Source organism: Mytilus galloprovincialis, chromosome 4 (assembly GCF_965363235.1).
Source record: "Mytilus galloprovincialis chromosome 4, xbMytGall1.hap1.1, whole genome shotgun sequence".
NCBI classification, from domain to species: domain Eukaryota; kingdom Metazoa; phylum Mollusca; class Bivalvia; order Mytilida; family Mytilidae; genus Mytilus; species Mytilus galloprovincialis.
The window spans coordinates 46,410,436-46,429,157 of NC_134841.1; the positions used below are offsets into that span (position 1 = coordinate 46,410,436).

General features: G+C 31.6%; 1 protein-coding gene across 5 annotated transcripts in view; it reads right to left on the reverse strand.

Moving 5' to 3' along the window:
• LOC143072274 (small conductance calcium-activated potassium channel protein 1-like) overlaps window positions 1-18,722 on the reverse strand; it is a 168,664-nt gene that overhangs the window by 21,682 nt on the left and 128,260 nt on the right. For all 5 annotated transcript variants that reach the window (XM_076247142.1, XM_076247138.1, XM_076247143.1 and 2 more), the window contains 2 exons: window positions 16,778-16,873; window positions 3,200-3,618 (listed from right to left, as the gene is read on the reverse strand). In XM_076247142.1, coding sequence (XP_076103257.1) covers window positions 3,200-3,618; window positions 16,778-16,873 — 515 coding nt within the window. The remainder of the gene's footprint in view (window positions 1-3,199; window positions 3,619-16,777; window positions 16,874-18,722) is intronic.

An 18,722-nucleotide genomic window follows, 5' to 3' on the forward strand; every position in this document is an offset into this window, starting at 1 on the left:
TTTCATTGCTTTCTTGTAATATCAAGCTTACTGTTTGTGTCATATATGGGCATATGTATGTAATCAGAATCTTCCATAGATTTTATATCCAGTATATAAAATGGTAAAATATAATTTCTTTTTGGTGTATCCATGGCAACAATCTGCATTTATTTGTTATACAATATTGCAAAAAGGGGGGGGGGGGAAAGATGTCACATATTTCCCCAAAATTTGGCTAAAAGTAGAATTTCAATCGCTTGAAGTAATACCTTTTCTGAAACTGTGTACATATATCATTCAGCAAATCCAATGAAAATCATATGTCTTTCATCTCATTTTTTTGTAAAATTGCGTCAAAAACTTCGTGTAGAAAAAGAGTGTTTGTAAACAGTACATTAATTTCTGGACCGATGGCCGGTCTAGCTATGAAAATACGGATTGTCAAACAGAAAACAGCCCATAAAACATGTAAAAAATAATCTTGATGCTCTTATAAACCATCTTTGAAGGCTAAATTAGCACTCATCTGTCTAAAAATGAATTTTATTACACAATAACTTTCCTATTTGAAAAATCCACAGGGGACAAAATGCGAAACTAAACTCCTAACTGTGTATTGCTACCTAAGCAACACGACGGGTGCCGCATGTGGAGCAGGATCTGCTTACCCTTCCGGAGCACCTGAGATCACCCCTAGTTTTTTGGTGGGGTTCATGTTGTTTATTCTTTAGTTTTCTATGTTGTGTCGTGTGTGCTGTTGTTTGTTTGTCTTTTTCATTTTTAGCCATGGCGTTGTCAGTTTGTTTTGGATTTATGAGTTTGACAGTCCCTTTTGTATCTTTCGTCCCTCTCTTATAATATTTTTTTACATTTGAAAGAATTCAGTCTGTCAACATTGTCCACTATTTCTTTCTACTTGTAATCACAATATAAGATACTTTTTCATCTGTTTTCGTCTTGTAGTTTTGAATTACTCGTTTCGGAAAATGGCAATTTTTATCTTGTAGTTCGTTTCTGTGTGTATTGCATTGTCGTTTGTTTTTGTTGCACTTCTGTTGTTCCGTTGTTTTCCTCTCTTATTTATGTGCTTTCCTCGGTTTTAGTTTGTAACCCGGACTTTCGAACAGCGGTATATTACTGTAACTTTATTTACGGTTGCTAGTCTAATGGACAAAGGGAATGCATTTAACCTCAAAGAATCAAGTTTGGTCATCATTTAGAGAAAACGTAGATTAAATGGAGATGAAAAATCAACGATAATTGATAGATGAACCTTATAGGAGTAAATTTAGGTTATTGCAAGAATGTTTTCCAAAGTATTTTTGTGTAAATATTTTAAATAAAATCACTATAAATACCAGGCTTCACATTTTGTACGTCAGACATGTTTTTCGTCTACAAAAGACTCATCAGTAACGCTCGATGTTTGAACACCTGAAACCTGTATCACTTCATCAGGTGATACAAGTTTATCTTTTACAATTAACCAGCTTGGTGTTTACTAGTATGTTTATATATCTGAATCTAAGCTTTTGGCATAAGGCTGCATGTATTCATACAAAACAGACCATAATGAAATTATCAAAGACGGTGTGCCTTTTTTCTTCGAATACTGTTCAAAGGTTAGCAAAATATTGATAACTGTTTGTGTTTAGAGGTTAGCAAAATATTGATAACTGTTTGTGTTTAGAGGTTAGCAAAATATTGATAACTGTATAAACAAAACGTCAATACAAATCATTATTACTAGAACACACCCGCGACATATTCATATCAAGGGTCCATGAGTGAATTCAATTAGTAGGTTTTTTAGTATTGATATTGTCGTCTAATGAATGACAATAACACTTGGAAAAGTCAAGCAGGGAATTAGGTGGACAGTTTTCTCTGTTTGCAATTGTTTTCTGTTTGAACCCGTCCTTGTTTTTTAGTTGTTACTATCGTGGGTATTTCAAGTTGTGATCACAGGGTCATTTATTTTGGATTTTCGGGAATATTTGTTTCCATACGGTTCATAAGTATGCTTACATGAAGGCATTAGACAAATTAAAAAGGTTATAAAATATGTTGGAAAAGTTATGATTTTTCGTCAATAATAAACTAAGGTACACGCGTATTTATAAATATATAATGAGTTTGAGAGTTCCAGAGACAAATTTCCAACAAAGGACTTTAAACGTGTTCGACTTTGATTAACTATATGGCATAAAACATTTCACTTAGCACTATAATAGATATTGCAAATATTATTAAAAACATTTATGGTCGAAATAACAAGATTGCAACAATATTACCAGAGCAGTTTAACCAAATTACTTATGTCTTTCAATATTGTTTAAATTATACGAGTTCCATTCATATAGAAATAATAACGTGCTCAATAACACGGTTTCATTAATATAGCAATCACGGACGTTATTCAGAGTATGCCTTGTGCGTGTAATTCCAATTATTGGGAAATGTTTATGTTAACAAAGTAGAAACGACTTTTGCTGCAATAATGTTCAGTGAAATTGACAATTAATCAGTCATGTATGTAAAGACAATTCTGTTATATATAGTGTCTGTAAAATGCAGCCGACGTCACAAAATAAAAAAACGTACTGCATGTACTATGATAATCTTAAGACATCTAGTGCATATGTTGAACAGGATGCGAGTACACCTCTAGAGCACCCAATTTTAATTGAGAACATCGTTTTTTCCCATTTTGATAACGAAAGACCAAAATTCTTCCTGTTAAAAATTGGAATTCTGGAGCAAAACAAACTTTGATAGCTCACAGAATTATTAGAAATAAAATGTGTTCCATTACATTGTTATAAAGCATGGTAAATAATTAGTCTATCGCAGAAGTTTACAAGATTCCTGCCTAAGTAAAACAAATAGGTCGTAGCCATATGTTCTATTCATCGATTGACGCTTAACACCCCTTTTAAAGCACTACTGTGCTATATCATGGCGATCAGTTTGGGTTTTTGTTCGGGGAGGGGGTGTCGGCTTGGCCGGAGAGACCTACCGACCTTCGATAATAAATCTGACATTCCAAGTAAATTAAAAATGAAGTTGAATATTGTACCTGCTACGTTCCGGATTTGAACTCACAACCTAATTGTTGACAGACTATGGATATATAAGTTTGGCTACTTAACCCACTTAGCCACCGAGGCCCCTTCATATGTAATAACAGAATATGTTAATCAATATCAATACTTACGCCTCACATGCACGTAGTAACCAACTCGCAATTACCCACATAGATATCATAAACACTAACATCACAGTTCCAGGACAGATTGTCATTAAAGTTTTTAGCACAAACTTTGTGTCAAAACTTATTCGATTTAATGCACCTATACTTCTAGACGAAGCGTCTGTAAATAGTCTGCTATGTAAAAGCATAGATCGGGCAATGAGGTACAGCCGCAAAAACATAGGTATAGATAACAAAATATCAACAGGAACCTCCGCAATCAACCATCTCTCTCCGTCGTAACTCTCTGTCTTCCAAGTGAAATAAAAAGGACCTGGTATGGGATTAACAGCACAAATGACTATTTCTAGTGTTAATTGACACATTCGTTTCCATGATATGGCTATTCTCCAATCTTCAACACAATTGTCTACTGCAAAAAGCTGAAAATAGAAATAAAAGCGTTTTAGAAGCAAAGAAAAGAACAATTTCTGAAAGTGATTATTTTGGCAGAGAAAAATAAAGGATGAAGATGGGCAATCGAAAACAGTAATATTTGGAATGATTGAAAACATCGTAGTCAAAAGCAATGTCTGGCATAGAGTTCATATCCGTTCCGTATGTACTTCTCAATACTTCACTTATATATATGACATATTGAGTGCAGCTATATTAAATGTAGTGTTACGAGTATGGAATGGAACAGATACAATTTCTGCGCCTGTGATTGGCACAAAATAAAAAAAAGACAAACAGTCACAAATTTTAAAAAACAATACACACACAAATAATCGTAAGACATGTCGTGTTCATCTTTTAAAGTATTCGTTGATGGTTGATAACTGAGAGCTCCGTGTATCTATGATGGTGCATACTCTTTGCTTTGGAGATGAAAACAAAACACAAAAATTAATATACGTTATTATGTAGGTTAATTTATGATTGTACATAATACACCATATTATTTACATGATTAAAGGGAGTTTAGCACGGACCCTTTATAAGTCGTAAAACGTTTCATGACATTGAGAAAGTAAACATATTTGTTGCTACATGTATAGCCATAGGTAACGACTACAAGCATGTAAACAAAAATAATCATTATTATCGGACCACAGATGAATTATCACGTTGTGATTGGTTAAACGCCGTCACGTGGTGACCCCCTATGAGACCGTATGGGGTTAGTAAGTTTCATATGGGGTTCATGACGCGTTAATGGCGACGTCATCTATTAATGTTGTTGTGTTTCATTGTTTATTTTTCAACAAAACGCCGCAGAAAAAGTCTAGCGTCCGATAAATTTGTTATACGGTTAACAACTGACCCCCTACGGATCCATAGAGGGTGAATAAAATGCATAGGGGACTTGGCCTCCGGCCTCACCCCCTATGGATTTTACTAACCCTCTATGGATCCGTATGGGGTCAGTAGCGAACCATATAACTTATATTATCGCACAGTGGGTAAAATATCACGCTGTGATTGGTTTAACGCCGTCACGTGGTGACCCCCTATGAGACCGTATGGGGTTAGTAAATTTCATAGGGGGTTCATGACGCGTTAATGGTGACGTCATCTATTAATGTTGTTGTGTTTCATTGTTAATTTTTCAACAAAACGCAGCTGAAAAGGTCTAGCGTGCGATAAATTCGTTATACGGTTAACTACTGATATTTGCATCACAGTACGCATAAAAGCTTACTAAATTATTTATAAGTCGCAAAACGTTTCATGACATTGTGAAAGTAAACATATTTGTTGCTACATGTATAGCCATAGGTAACGACTAAAAGCATGTAAACAAAAATAATCATAAATATTTGCATCACAGTACGCACGAATGCTTACTAAATTATTTATCTTTTATTTTCACATCTGTTGGAATATATCTATCATAAAGAGCAAGATGTATAAGAGTTATATTGTCTGTAAGAAATAATTGCTGACAGTTAATTAAACAGTGCAATGCACATGCAACATTGCATAGATAAAAAGACATGAACTTCCAATGATGTTGATTACGACAATTATGAGTTCATAGAATCTGGAGATAAAACCATGAAATTAAAAGGACGCGAGATTACTACAATCACGTGTACATGGTAAATTCAAGAGGTTAAAACCATGAAATTCAGATTTTGTGAAAATTTTTCTTGGATTTAGAAACATGCCTTGCCTTCGCAACGAAATACAAAAATCGTGAGACAGTTATCGGTACTTTGAAAAGAAATTGAGGAAAATGACAGGACCAATAAGTGTTCAATAAAAAACAAGGACACAGCATAAATAAATGAAAAAAAAAAAAAAAACGGAAGCAGAAAAAAAATGAAAAAACCTTTTATAGTCAAAGAATGAACGAAAAGTAACAACATTCCAAAAAATCATAACGCAGAAAATGGTAACAATTCAAATGATGTGATTTTACGTAGGATAAAGTCTTCTCCTTTCATTCTAGAATCGCAATAAATTATGATGATTGTAATCATTTTGTATGACAAATTTTTCATTTACAAATTGTATTTTTTTAATTAATATAGAAGAGTCATTTTGGACAATAACAGCCAAGCATAAGTTTTTTGTACTACAGTGTATTAAACTGAGTTACTTAACTCAACATAGTTACGTGACTGTGTATTTTGATTTTGCCATTTGACTAGGGACTCTCCGTTTTGAATTTTACTCACTTATCTATTTTTTTTATCAAGTTATTGTATCTCTTGTATTTACTCTTTAAACCACTTCAAAACAAGTATTTGGTACATTTAAATCTAAAACCAATTTATTATTTATCCGTTAAACCAAAATATTTCCATTATGTTAAATAAACTGACTAATGATGCTACTTTTATACAAAGCCGATTGACTTTTAGATCTAGAACGTGCAGACCTTGAATATAGCAGTAATTATGTCCTTTACAGCATTAACGACGACGATATCAGAGGACATTTATTATTTATCAGACAGTATCGTACAAGCTATAATGAGAAATGTTTCAAAAATAATCAAACTTTAAATAGAATTACAATGTTGATAGAATCGATTGTAGTATTTCTCTCTTAATGTTCAATAATTTCCATCAAAACATAATCAAAACCCGATCAGCTTTAAAGGCATTTTTTATTTGCTTAATTTTTCATTTATAGTAGTCACGGCATGGGTTTTCAAAGTTCTATACGGCGATCTTGTTTACATTAAGTTTTTTTTTGTAACTCTGGTAAGCAAAGAGTCTATGTTAAACTTTCTTCATTTGTGCAAGGGTCTAGATGGGGTTATTCAAATAGAGAATAATGGCCCAAAAAACAGAGAACATTCAGCGAAAAAATTATGAATAGAGAATATTGGGTGCGAAAGTATTAAGAATAACTGAGAAAATATAATAAGGTAATGCAATAAGTATTACAAAAATGAGCGATGTACAGTATAGGGAAATCACCAAAATACATAAAAAAATAGTACTTGAATTCTACATATGTAATTATTATTTTTATTTATTTCACAAAATAAAGACTCTAAAATACAGGATAAAACATAGAATACAGAAAATAAAGACCCCCACATCCAAGGCCTCTTGTATTATGAAATCCAACAAAACAGGTTTCTATGAAAAGAATAACCTCTGGAGATTTGTCTTATTGCATTTTATTTATGAGCACTTCCCAGAATTATTTTCCATTACGCCACAGTTGGTGCGTACGTAAACATATTATTTATTTGAAAAAAGGTTAACAGGGACGTAATATTATCAACCATTGTATTGTATAAATCTATTTGAGGATCGTATAAAGGTTGCACTAATGTAATTAAATTAAATTAATTAATCAAATAAATATATACAACCACTCCTTAATTGTGTTACTCAAACTTTCAATACTTCCGAGGAAAAGTAGACTAGAGCTAAACAGTAAAACAATAATGTTTATAAAGTAGGAGTATGGTCATCTAAATTCCAAGTACTGTCACACTGTTAACTTTTATATATCGTTATAAATTATGAACAAACCTAGTTATATTTCAAACGTATGAAATCAAAGGAAACGGACATTTTCTTCCATATTTCTTTTTCTAATGTTGCACGTTTAGCAAAAAAAATAGAATTTTTATTTAGTTTTTTATCCGGTCCTTGCTTTATTTAAATATTGTGGATATGAGCAATAAAACAACAGTCACTGTGGTCAAATGTATTAAAGCCTGCTCTATTGATTTTATTAATAGATAATGATATTTAACAGACTCTTCAATGATTTAGTGACCAATACTAGGCTAAAATAAATTCATTGTTCAGAAAATCAAACAAAACGAACTGTTACCAGTACTTAATTTTACTCAATACCGCACATTTATCAATGGGAATATAAAATTTATGTCAACATAACACTTCAAGTGGAATATCAATATCTATTGTGTGCATTGAAAAAGGGAAGACAGTTAATAAAAAAATGTCCAGAAATAAACTATTAATTGTAAATTATATTCTGCGTCACCAATCTGAAATATTAGTTTAACTTAAACATTTGACGTTCTAACAACATATTGCACTTAAAAACGCTGAAAATCAAAAATGAAGTATTCGATAATCAAAAGAAAATGACAGGTCGTAGTATATATTATGTATGTTTAGCTTAGTTTTTGGTGTCAATCAATTGTTCGATTTTACATATATAATAATATTTCTAAAGTATATTAAGTAAAACATTAAACGATTTTTTTTATTAAAGTACTTTTACAAAATTGACATAGACTGAGACTCAAATGAATATTCACATGTATATCTGTGGTTAAATCAACGATTTTACATTTGCACATGCTGACTCCGATTCCGCAAAATGTTATAACACTTAATTCTATTATTAAAAAAAAAGAAAAAAAAAGCAAATTGACTGAACGTGATATCATAAAGGCTACGGTACATTCAGGAGAATATTAAGTGTTTATCAAAACGAAAAGTATTTTCCTATAATTTTGAAACCAATTTAAACTCAATGATTGATGGAATTGTACCGAAAGCGATTAAACAATTTACTGATTCAAAAATACAAAAATGGCAATTATTATAAATCAAATGCTGCCGTAATGTCTAAACCAGAAATCACCTATGTCTTTCTATTTCTTTACCTATCATTCTTTCTTTTGCTGATGTTGTTGCATAATACAGCACGTCTCTCTTCCAGTGCAAACAACCTTTGTGCCAAAACATCTTGAGAAAACCCATAAATATAACTTATCTTTGTACAAATGTTTTACTAGAAAATCCTTGTTTCAGAGTAAATACACCGGAGTGGGAGTTAATTGTTTTATTATGAATAATTCTATTTCTGTACTGCTTCTGTAAGCTAAATGCAAATAAAACATCTGTTTGATTTAACTTGTCAAATGAATTCTGCAATGGAAAACCTCTTCTGTAATTGCAATGTACATATGGATGGACTAAGGGGCGTGTTCTTTTTTAATTAACAAAAAGCTGGAAAACCCTGCAAAAAGTTATTCGTAAAACTTTTTAAAACAAGAATGTGTCCCCACTACACGGATGCCACATCCGCACTATCATTTTCCATGTTCAGTGGACACTAAAATTGGGGGGGGGGGATTTCTAATTTGGCATTAAAATTAGAAAGATCATATCAGAGGGAACATGTGTTCTAAGTTTCAAGCTGATTGGACTTCGACTTCATCAAAAACTACCTTGACCAAACATTTTAACCTGAACCGGGACAGACGGACGAACAAACGAACGAACGGACTAACGGACGGACGGACGCACAGACCAGAAAACATAATGCCCATAAATAGAGCATAAAAATATTCAAACTTCCAATATAGAAATAAGAAGATGGTATGATTGCCGATAAGACAACTCTTAACAAGAGCCCAAATCACACAGAGTTTTACAACCATTCGTTACCGCACGGCCTTCAATAATGAGAAAAAGCCATACCGCATAGTTTAATTTCATTTAGATAATCATATCTGAGTTTAATGATTAAGTATAAAGTTTACGCAACAAAAGAAACAAACATCCGTCCTGTCTTAGTTAGTTTCACAGTCATATTTTCTGAGGCTTTCTAGAATAAACTTTCACTTTGTGTACCGTTTTGTTTTGTGTGGGTTAAACAAATTTTTTGTTATGTGCATATATATTATTCATAGTCTCAATTTCAAGCTTCAACTAATAAAAAGTCAGAGGAATCATGTTTTGCCTTTTGGTTTATTTTCACTAATCAAAAAACTAAATAAAAATAACTTCAAGAGGTTACTGAGTAAAAAAATGGCATATCCCTTTGAACCTCATTCAACAGTTTACTGATCGGCGTTAAATTTCCATTAGTGAAGACTTTCTCGCGTTTTGTGCCCTTCTCTATGACAAATGAGTTAAGACCAAACAAGGAAACATTTAAACCATTTGCTACTCAAATGTAAATAAAAGTCATTGATCTTTTCGGAAGATGAATGAGGAATTCCAAAGAATCGACAAGACATTATCTCGATTTCTATGATTGACGAGAAAAGTGTGAGAATGCCGGCTTAAAACTGATTCCCAAACGTAATCATCTTACCCTTTAAGATGCTGAAAGTAAAAATAGCGATATATTATTAATGGTGAGACTAATTTGGTTATTTCCTGGATGATGGTTTTACTCATTGATTGGCGATGAAAGAGATAGATAAGTTTATATGTCAGAAAAAGGTGAAATAAATGTTGACCAAGTGAACATTTATTGGCCTGAAGGGGTCAAAGTGATGAAAATTTCTGTCTATACATTGATAAATTCTATATAAAAAATGTCTGTCTACTATCGATAGTATTACGAATTGCGTGGTGTTTTACGCAATATTTTTTACTGTTTACGGAACTTGTGGCCAAAGTGTCGAACCTCTTTCTGACATGTTTACTCTTTTTATGGTGAAAGAAAGTCACAAGGGGATTGGATATTTATTCAGGATCTAAAAGAGAAATACGTACAGTATGCCAGCGCAATATGGAAAAAGGAGTTGTGTGGTAAATGTTAATCATTAAGCTCATTAAAAATGTATTTTACTAGAGGTCAGCACGCGGTCTTCATTGTTCATTTGTTTGGTTAGAGTGGCAGTGGAAAATATATGATCAGACCATGAATAAATAATAGATAGGATCTCCATTCGAATAAAAAACATCCCAAGTACAGTTTGGTTACCCGGTGTGAAGGGTCTGGAAATTGTGTCTCCAACTTATACATTAGGTAATGCAAAAATGATGTAAAACTTTTGTCTTTCTTATTTAAAACGTTATCAACGGACGCGTCAGAGAGGTGATGCAAATGGAAGGGTTCTTTGAGGCATCATATTTAACGTCCACATACCACCAGAATGTGGCTCAGTACTTATGAATATCAAACGATCAAATTTTAGCTCAATGAATTTGTAGACGGGCATATGGGGGTGATCATATTGTATCATGATCTCAATCAATGCCTTAGATCCCTCATTGACAGTTAAAAAAAATGTGCAAATATCAAATTTAAAGATTAACAATGTGTATATGTTTTCAATATACTGCCAAAATATCCAGGCACATTTAGAAAAAATAACCATATAAACATAAGGTAAAACTTATTTGTTGTAACGCAATCCATCCAGTTCTATCTTAGTAGGTAAATAGAAAACGCAGAGACTGTAAAAGCAAGCACAAGGAATATTAGTTAAGATGAATAATATCTGTAGCACAGATGAGAAAATAACATTACATCCAAAAAATGTGATAAGTTTTTCGAGAGCAAAACACTTTCGAATACTCTCTCGAGTGTACATTGTACCTATTCCAGAAGAAAGAAGTAAATTTTTAAACAACATGTACATTGTACATCTACGAAAAAAGCAAAACATACAGGAGAATAGGTTTTTGTGTAATTTTGCGATCTCGTATGTCAAAAGGAGGTTTGTACACACTTATAACTCAGTCTGTTTTAACCCAACCACAATTCATATACGAGCTATTTTTATATATATTTTTGCCTATAATTCGTCAACTAAATACGATTGGCCGATTTCGTTGGCGGAAAACTTTGGAAATGTGTATAACGTTGAAGAGACAGATTAATTGAAGATCAAGATTAAAATTAAAAACACTCAGATTTTGTCGTATAGCTTGTATAAATCATAACGCGATCCCTGCCCGTAAATATTCTCGTGAGACTTAAACTATACGTGTACGAGATAGCAATTACAAGTATGCAGCATATAGACGTTACATTTAGCTACAAAGCGGTATTTTGTATGTCAAATAGGAGACAGAAATATGTTGCAGAATGCGAACTCTTTACATGTCTACATGGAGATAATATTCATCACTGTTCAATGTAATCAGATGTAAGGGATTTCATTGGTGTAACTTCGAATACTTTATCCAAAAACTCTAGATGGGACTTTATTCAAGGCAGAAAAGATCATCGGAAAAGATATTAATAAATCGAATGTTTTTCTTTGATAATTGATGATAAAAGTGTACATCAGTCATCTAAAATATCATATTTCATATCGGACTTCGTGATACAAAATGAATAATATATATCATGGCTGGATATTTGGTCCAAGCTTAAATCCTTTATTGATTTTGCCTTACTACTGTAACAGTAACTGATGATTTTATGAGATTGGGGAGTCATATATTGAAACCATATTGCACACTTTTCAATTCCCAAGCAGATCATTAGGATGGTCACGAGGTCACCTTGGTGTTCCAGAATGACATAATAGATTGTCTACATTATCTGTATGATTTCGTGAGAAAATATACAATAAGAACAAAACAAATGTAAAAATATATCTCCTATTTGTCAATCCATTTCTTTATTTCAAATTTATTATACACGTTTCAAATCCCAAAGTCATCATTAACACAGTGTCACTTAAAAGATTTGTATTCAGTAGTAGCTACATTGTAAATGTTACCTATCATTTCACAAGACAAAGCCCAAATGAGTACTTTTCCTTTTGGTTTTGGGTACCTTGTTCTGCATGTTTTTAGTGTTCTGCTTTTTCTAAGGTAACACAACCTTCAAATACAGGGGGAAAAAGGTTTTTTTCGTATTAAAAAAATATGCATCTCTCTTTTAAATTATTTTTGCGTCAAATGCATTGGTATCCCACAATTGGATATATGAAATTGGAAATTACCAAATGTAATTCGGCAGGTTAAATATGGTATATTAGATTAGACATAAAACATATATATAAACACTATAAGCTGGTCGTACTTTTCCGGTGCAATTCATCAAATTTACTTATCCCTTAGTTAACGATAGACAAAATTCTTCTGAAATAACACGATGATCCTGATTATACAATTCCAACAACATCATAACTAGCTCTATTATTAAGAAAAATCGGTCGACATTTTTTTCTAATCATAGCTTAAGAATAAGTGAGAAAAATGACGAGTAAACATTTTCAGCCTTAACAAGTTAATCGCGCAGATATCGAAATTAACATCAATCTCAATCAAACGGTAAATTGGTCTACGAATCAGTTTGTTGCTATAAACGTCTTGATAAGGTACATGATAACTTTATGTGCTTATTTTCTTTCCCTAATTATGATTATACCATCAGTGCAAGCTAAACGATTAAACTGCAACGTAATAAAGCGATGGCAATGAATAATAAAAAAAAGATCTCAATGAAAGAATACAAAGAGTGCGTAAATGAGACACATACAAAAAAACTAAAGACATTCTGAGGTTAAACATAGGATATCCATACACAAGTGTCTTAATGATACGTCAAGTTCTAATACAACTACCAACAGTGCTCCGGATTTTGGACAGGCACATGACTATGTGATGAGGTTTAAATAGTTGTTTTGGCTCTCAAATGTTCTACTTTCAGTTGAACAAACAGCATATAGAAAAATAAAAAATGAAATCAATCAATTGAAAACTTATCAAGCCATTAGCATTCAGTCATGTGTTTGCGCTATTCGGGGATATAGATTTGAAGTGGTGCTAGCAAATATCCAATAGAGTTTGGAATCTTCATATGAGAAAGCAGTTTTTCAAGTACTCATACAAGCGGGAGGTTTAGATTGCTTTCAAACCAGGTTTAACCCACACTTCTCTTCTGAAAGTGCCTGTACCAAGTCAGGAATATGACAGTTGTTTACCATTCGTTCTGTTGGATCATATGGATTTTGTCAGGTTTTATGGACTTCTAGTTTTTTTGTTAATATTTTTTTCCATTTGAAAAACAAGAATGATCTTCATTGTTTTTTCTATTTTATTTTTCTAATCTTCGAATATTTAAGTTTGGTGGATTGAATTTTTATATTGAAAAATTTGAAATGCACAATGTTTGTGACATTTTCCTAGACATAATAAAGCTCGTATAGTTTTTTGTCTTAATAACAATGCATGTAGGTCGCATGGTATGTTTTCAACCACAAATGTTGATGAACAATTTAACAAACAAAACAGCCTTTCAATATAGTTGTCTTCACAATGATCTATTGGATAATATCAGTTCTCGAGACGCACTAAATGATCAATAAAATATACTCTGTTGAGACTAAAATTCCTATTACTTTTGAAATTGGAATTGATTCAAACCTATGGTGTTTTCAAATTAATTTGATACTTTTAATACCAAATATAATAGACAACAAACAATAAATTCTAGATTGGTTTTGATTATCCTCCCCAAGGACATGTGACCTGACTTCCTCATTCACTGGCCTTGTCTGTGTCAATATTTCTGAGAAAAAAACACTATGGATGATATCAAGCAAAGTAAATTGAAGTATAATATTTGTTCAAATAAAAGAATCATGAAAATGAAAGAATTTTACCGCGTACAATAATGGGATTCCCTGCTACAATTAGTACAAGGTCATATTCGTTTACCAATATTTCTGTCTCTTTGAGATTTTGATTTGTTTTTCTTTTCGTTTTGGAGAGAATGGGTACTGATTTAATTATATTTTTTTTTGCATTCTGAATAAATTTTGCTCCATCATATAAACATATACATATTTGTTAGATATTATCTATAAAAGAAGCTTTGGAAAAAAATTCACTTAAAAAATGGTCGGAGTAGTCAAAACTTTTGAAATAATTTAAATAGCACAATATTCTCAATTTGTCTTAAAATGCACAACACGATAGTATACCTAAACGGGGCTCTAAACATTCGTCTCACGTGACTAACTGGTATTCAATAAAGAAAATCACAAGACTGCTGTCCCCACCAAGATAAACAGATGACAAACACACGTATACAATTATTGTCATAATTTCATTATGCAACATTTTTGTATAATCAGCATCCGTGTGGAAATAATAAAATTAATGTTGATAGATTGTTGCTTTAGACCAATGCCTATTTGATATCAACTATAAGAAAGATGGGTTTAACGTCAAGAATCTAATTATTCCTAACAATATGTCATACACTGAACAAAAACATATAGAATAATGTAAATAAAATACAACGCATATTGTGAATAAGAAATACTAATTACGACCTCAGATGTATTTGTACGTTCTCCCAATGTCTACCTAATAAGTGCATTATACGTGCAAGCTGAATTGTTACTTATTCAAGGAAAATATCCATTCCTAGTTATGTTGTATTTTGCTAACTTTTAGAGCCTGGTGTTATTGGCTAATGATATGGGGAGAGTAAATATTGTATGCACATAGCTATAAGTTATGGTTATTTAAATCGAACAACACATTTAGTTTTCTAAAATATTAAAACTTGACTAAATATAATATTAGCAAGGTTGAATACAGGTTTTGTATGATAACCCCATTCTTACTCTCCTAGTAAATAATTCATTGTTCGTACACGTACTGTTAGCTTAAATGGTTTTTGTTTAATAATCGGTAATTTCTGTATTTTATAAGTATCATTAAAAATTATGCAATTTTTATTCCGAAATAACTCTATATTTATCAAATTAATGTTCATGGATAGAGGAAAACACGTCATTTTTTGCTGCATGTTTATCAAAATTGAAAAAATTGCGCTATTTACAGTTTTATAAAATTTGGGTCACATAATCTCCTTGCAAAATGAAACAAATTGCTGTTTTAAAAAATAGGGGTCCATGCACTCGTTTTAAAATAAAATCAGTTTGAATGATAAAAATCAGTCGAAAAAAGGGCATACGATACAGTATTGAACCTGTATTTACAAGTTGATGAAAATTTGCATATAGGCTATTTTTTACCTCATTAAATCAAATATGTTATAAAAAATATACCTTCATGTGCTACTTTTTGAGTAAAATGAGTTCGAAATTTTGTATATTTGCTCAAAATTCAGATTTGTGTCCGTATTTTCTTTTTCGAAAGAAAGACATAACTTTTTTGTTTTAAAAGATAAATTTAAAAATTAGGGGTCCATGAACTAGTTTTCAAATTAAATCAGTTTGAATGATAAAAATCAGTCGAAAAATGCATCTTTTCCCGATATATCACAGTTTGACGTCGCGAAAATAACATTTTACGTTAGCAACGTCATTACCTTCCCTGTAACTGTATCGTATGTCCTTAAGTGTTTTATATTTTATTTGAATAACCATGCACTCCTGTTGCTTCGTTGTAAGGCGCTCACTTTGATTGCAAGAGTTTGATAGTTCCATCCAAATCCGGTTCAAAACAATGGCATTACAATTGCTATCTTCTGCATTAAAATGTATCCATGAAGGTTAACAGTTGCGAAGTTTTCTCTGTTATCACTATTACCTCACAATTAAGTAAGTTAGCAATTTATTTTCAAAGAAACTCAAATCAATTAGATATGTTCTAAATTAAAACCCTGGTCCTATTGGTGATCACATGAATAGAAACATTACATCTCTCTTTTAAATTATTTTTGTGTCAAATGCAATTGGTATCCCAGAAATGGATATATGAAATTGGAAATTACCAAATGTAATTCGGCAGGTTAAATATGGTATATTAGATTAGACATAAAACATATATATATAAACACTATAAGCTAGTCGTACTTTTCCGGTGCAATTCTTAAAATTTACTTATAATCCCTTAGTTAACGATAGACAAAATTCTTCTGAAATAACACGATGATCCTGATTATACAATTCTAACAACATCATAACTAGCTCTATTATTAAGAAAAATCGGTCGACATTTTTTTCTAATCATAGCTTAAGAATAAGTGAGAAAAATATAATATTAGCAAGGTTGAATCCAGGTTTTGTATGATAACCCCATTCTTACTCTCCTAGTAAATAATTCATTGTTCGTACACGTACTGTTAGCTTAAGTGTTTTATATTTTATCTGAATAACCATGTACTCCTGTTGTTTCTTTGTAAGGCGCTCACTTTGATTGCATGATTTTGATAGTTCCATCCAAACCCGGTTCAAAACAATGACATTACAAGTGCTATCTTCTGCATTAAAATGTATCCATGAAGGTTAACAGTTGCGAAGTTATCTCTGTTATCACTATTACCTCATAATTAAGTAAGTTAGCAATTTTTTTGTCAAAGAAACTCAAATTAATTAGATATGTTCTAAATTAAAACCCTGGTCCTATTGGTGATCACATGAATAGAAACATTACAGGTTCCTCTTTAAAATGAAACGTGCATAATACTTACTTGAATTTCTAGGGCGTGGTAGGCAAGAATTAATCCTAGTAAGATAATTGTGGAAATACAGATGATGGACTTCAGCACAATGGAATAATGCGATTCCTGCAAAAAGATTAAAATAAATGGTATAATAGTATATTTAACATATAAGTGTTGACAATGGTATAATAGTATGTTTAACATATAAGTGTTGACAATGGTATAATAGTATGTTTAACATATAAGTGTTGGCAATACAGGATTGGGGCTTTTAAAGTGTTTAACATAAGAGTGTTGCCAATACAGGATAGGGCTTTTAAAATGTTTTACATATAAGTGTTGACAATACAGGATAGGGCCTTTAAAGTGTTTAACATATAAGTGTTGACAATACAGGATAGGGCTTTTAAAGTGTTTTATATACAAGTGTTGACAATACAGGATAGGGCTTTTAAAGTATTTTACATACAAGTGTTGACAATACAGGATAGGGCTTTAAAAGTGTTTTACATACAAGTGTTGACAATACAGGATAGGGCTTTTAAAATGTTTTACATAAAAGTGTTGACAATACAGTATAGGGCTTTTAAAGTGTTTTACATAAAAGTGTTGACAATACAGGGTAGGGCTTTTAAAGTGTTTTACATAAAAGTGTCGACGATACAGGATAGGGCTTTTAAAGTGTTTTACATACAAGTGTTGACAATACAGGGTAGAGCTTTTAAAGTGTTTTACATAAAAGTGTTGACAATACAGGATAGGGCTTTTAAAGTGTTTTACATAAAAGTGTTGACAATACAGGATAGGGCTTTTAAAGTGTTTTACATAAACGTGTTGACAATACAGGATAGGGCTTTTAAAGTGTTTTACATACAAGTGTTGACAATACAGGATAGGGCTTTTAAAGTGAGCAGGAATATACCAGAAGGGACATTCAACCAAGACAGAACTGAGCTGGTTCCCGGTTGACAACTACATTTTGTTGATATGGATGGAGTGAAGTGTATTACTTATGAGAGGATTCCAGTTTAAGATGTGGATCAATGATCAAAGATGATTATTTTTATCAAGTAAGTAATGATAAAGCATCAGCTGTCTGTATAAAAATGTAAAATAACAAAAGTACCAAACTCCAAATAAAATTCAAAATGGAAAGTCCCTTATCAAAATTTAATAGCCAAATCAAATGCCCAAACACATCTAACAAATGGAAATCAACTTTCATATTCCTGACTTGACACAGAAATTGTACATTGTATGATAATATTAAAAATAAGCTAACAATTAGTACATGTATTTTAAAATACTTGATTAAAAACATACAAGTAGCCCATCTATTTTAATAGATATTTTCTTTTACTAGAGAAAACATTAAACTTTTTAAGGTTCGTTTTGTATTCCATATCAATAGGATGCGTTTTTGGTTTTTTCATATAACCTCAGCCAAGGTCGTGACCTCAGATAGACAATGGAACATATATACTCTTTTTTTTACAAAAAGAATTCCTTTGAAAAACATAGCACGACCAAACGTCAACATGCTCAATTTAGGGAAATGTGATATGATAAAAAAATGTCGGTTGTTTCGTAGTCGATATGAAAATACTACTATCTTTTAAATAATCAAAATGAATATTTTATGAACTTTTATGCTAATATGATAGTATAATATACAATTGAAATTATATTGATTATAGATTTGAATGAAATGGACTTCATATATTAAGTAAAAAGATCAATTATGTTATGATATCGTTATTAAATTGATATTGGTATTAAAATTTTATAAACGATATTAACAGAAATACGATAAACATATTGCCTGGGTTACCATAATGAGAATAGGTTATAATATATTATAGATTTAAGTTGAAGTATGAAACATATAATTTTCAGATATTTTTTTCAGAAAACGAATTAACAGTTGCCTTACAATTTGTATTATCAATGTTGTGTTAGAACAATGTTCATT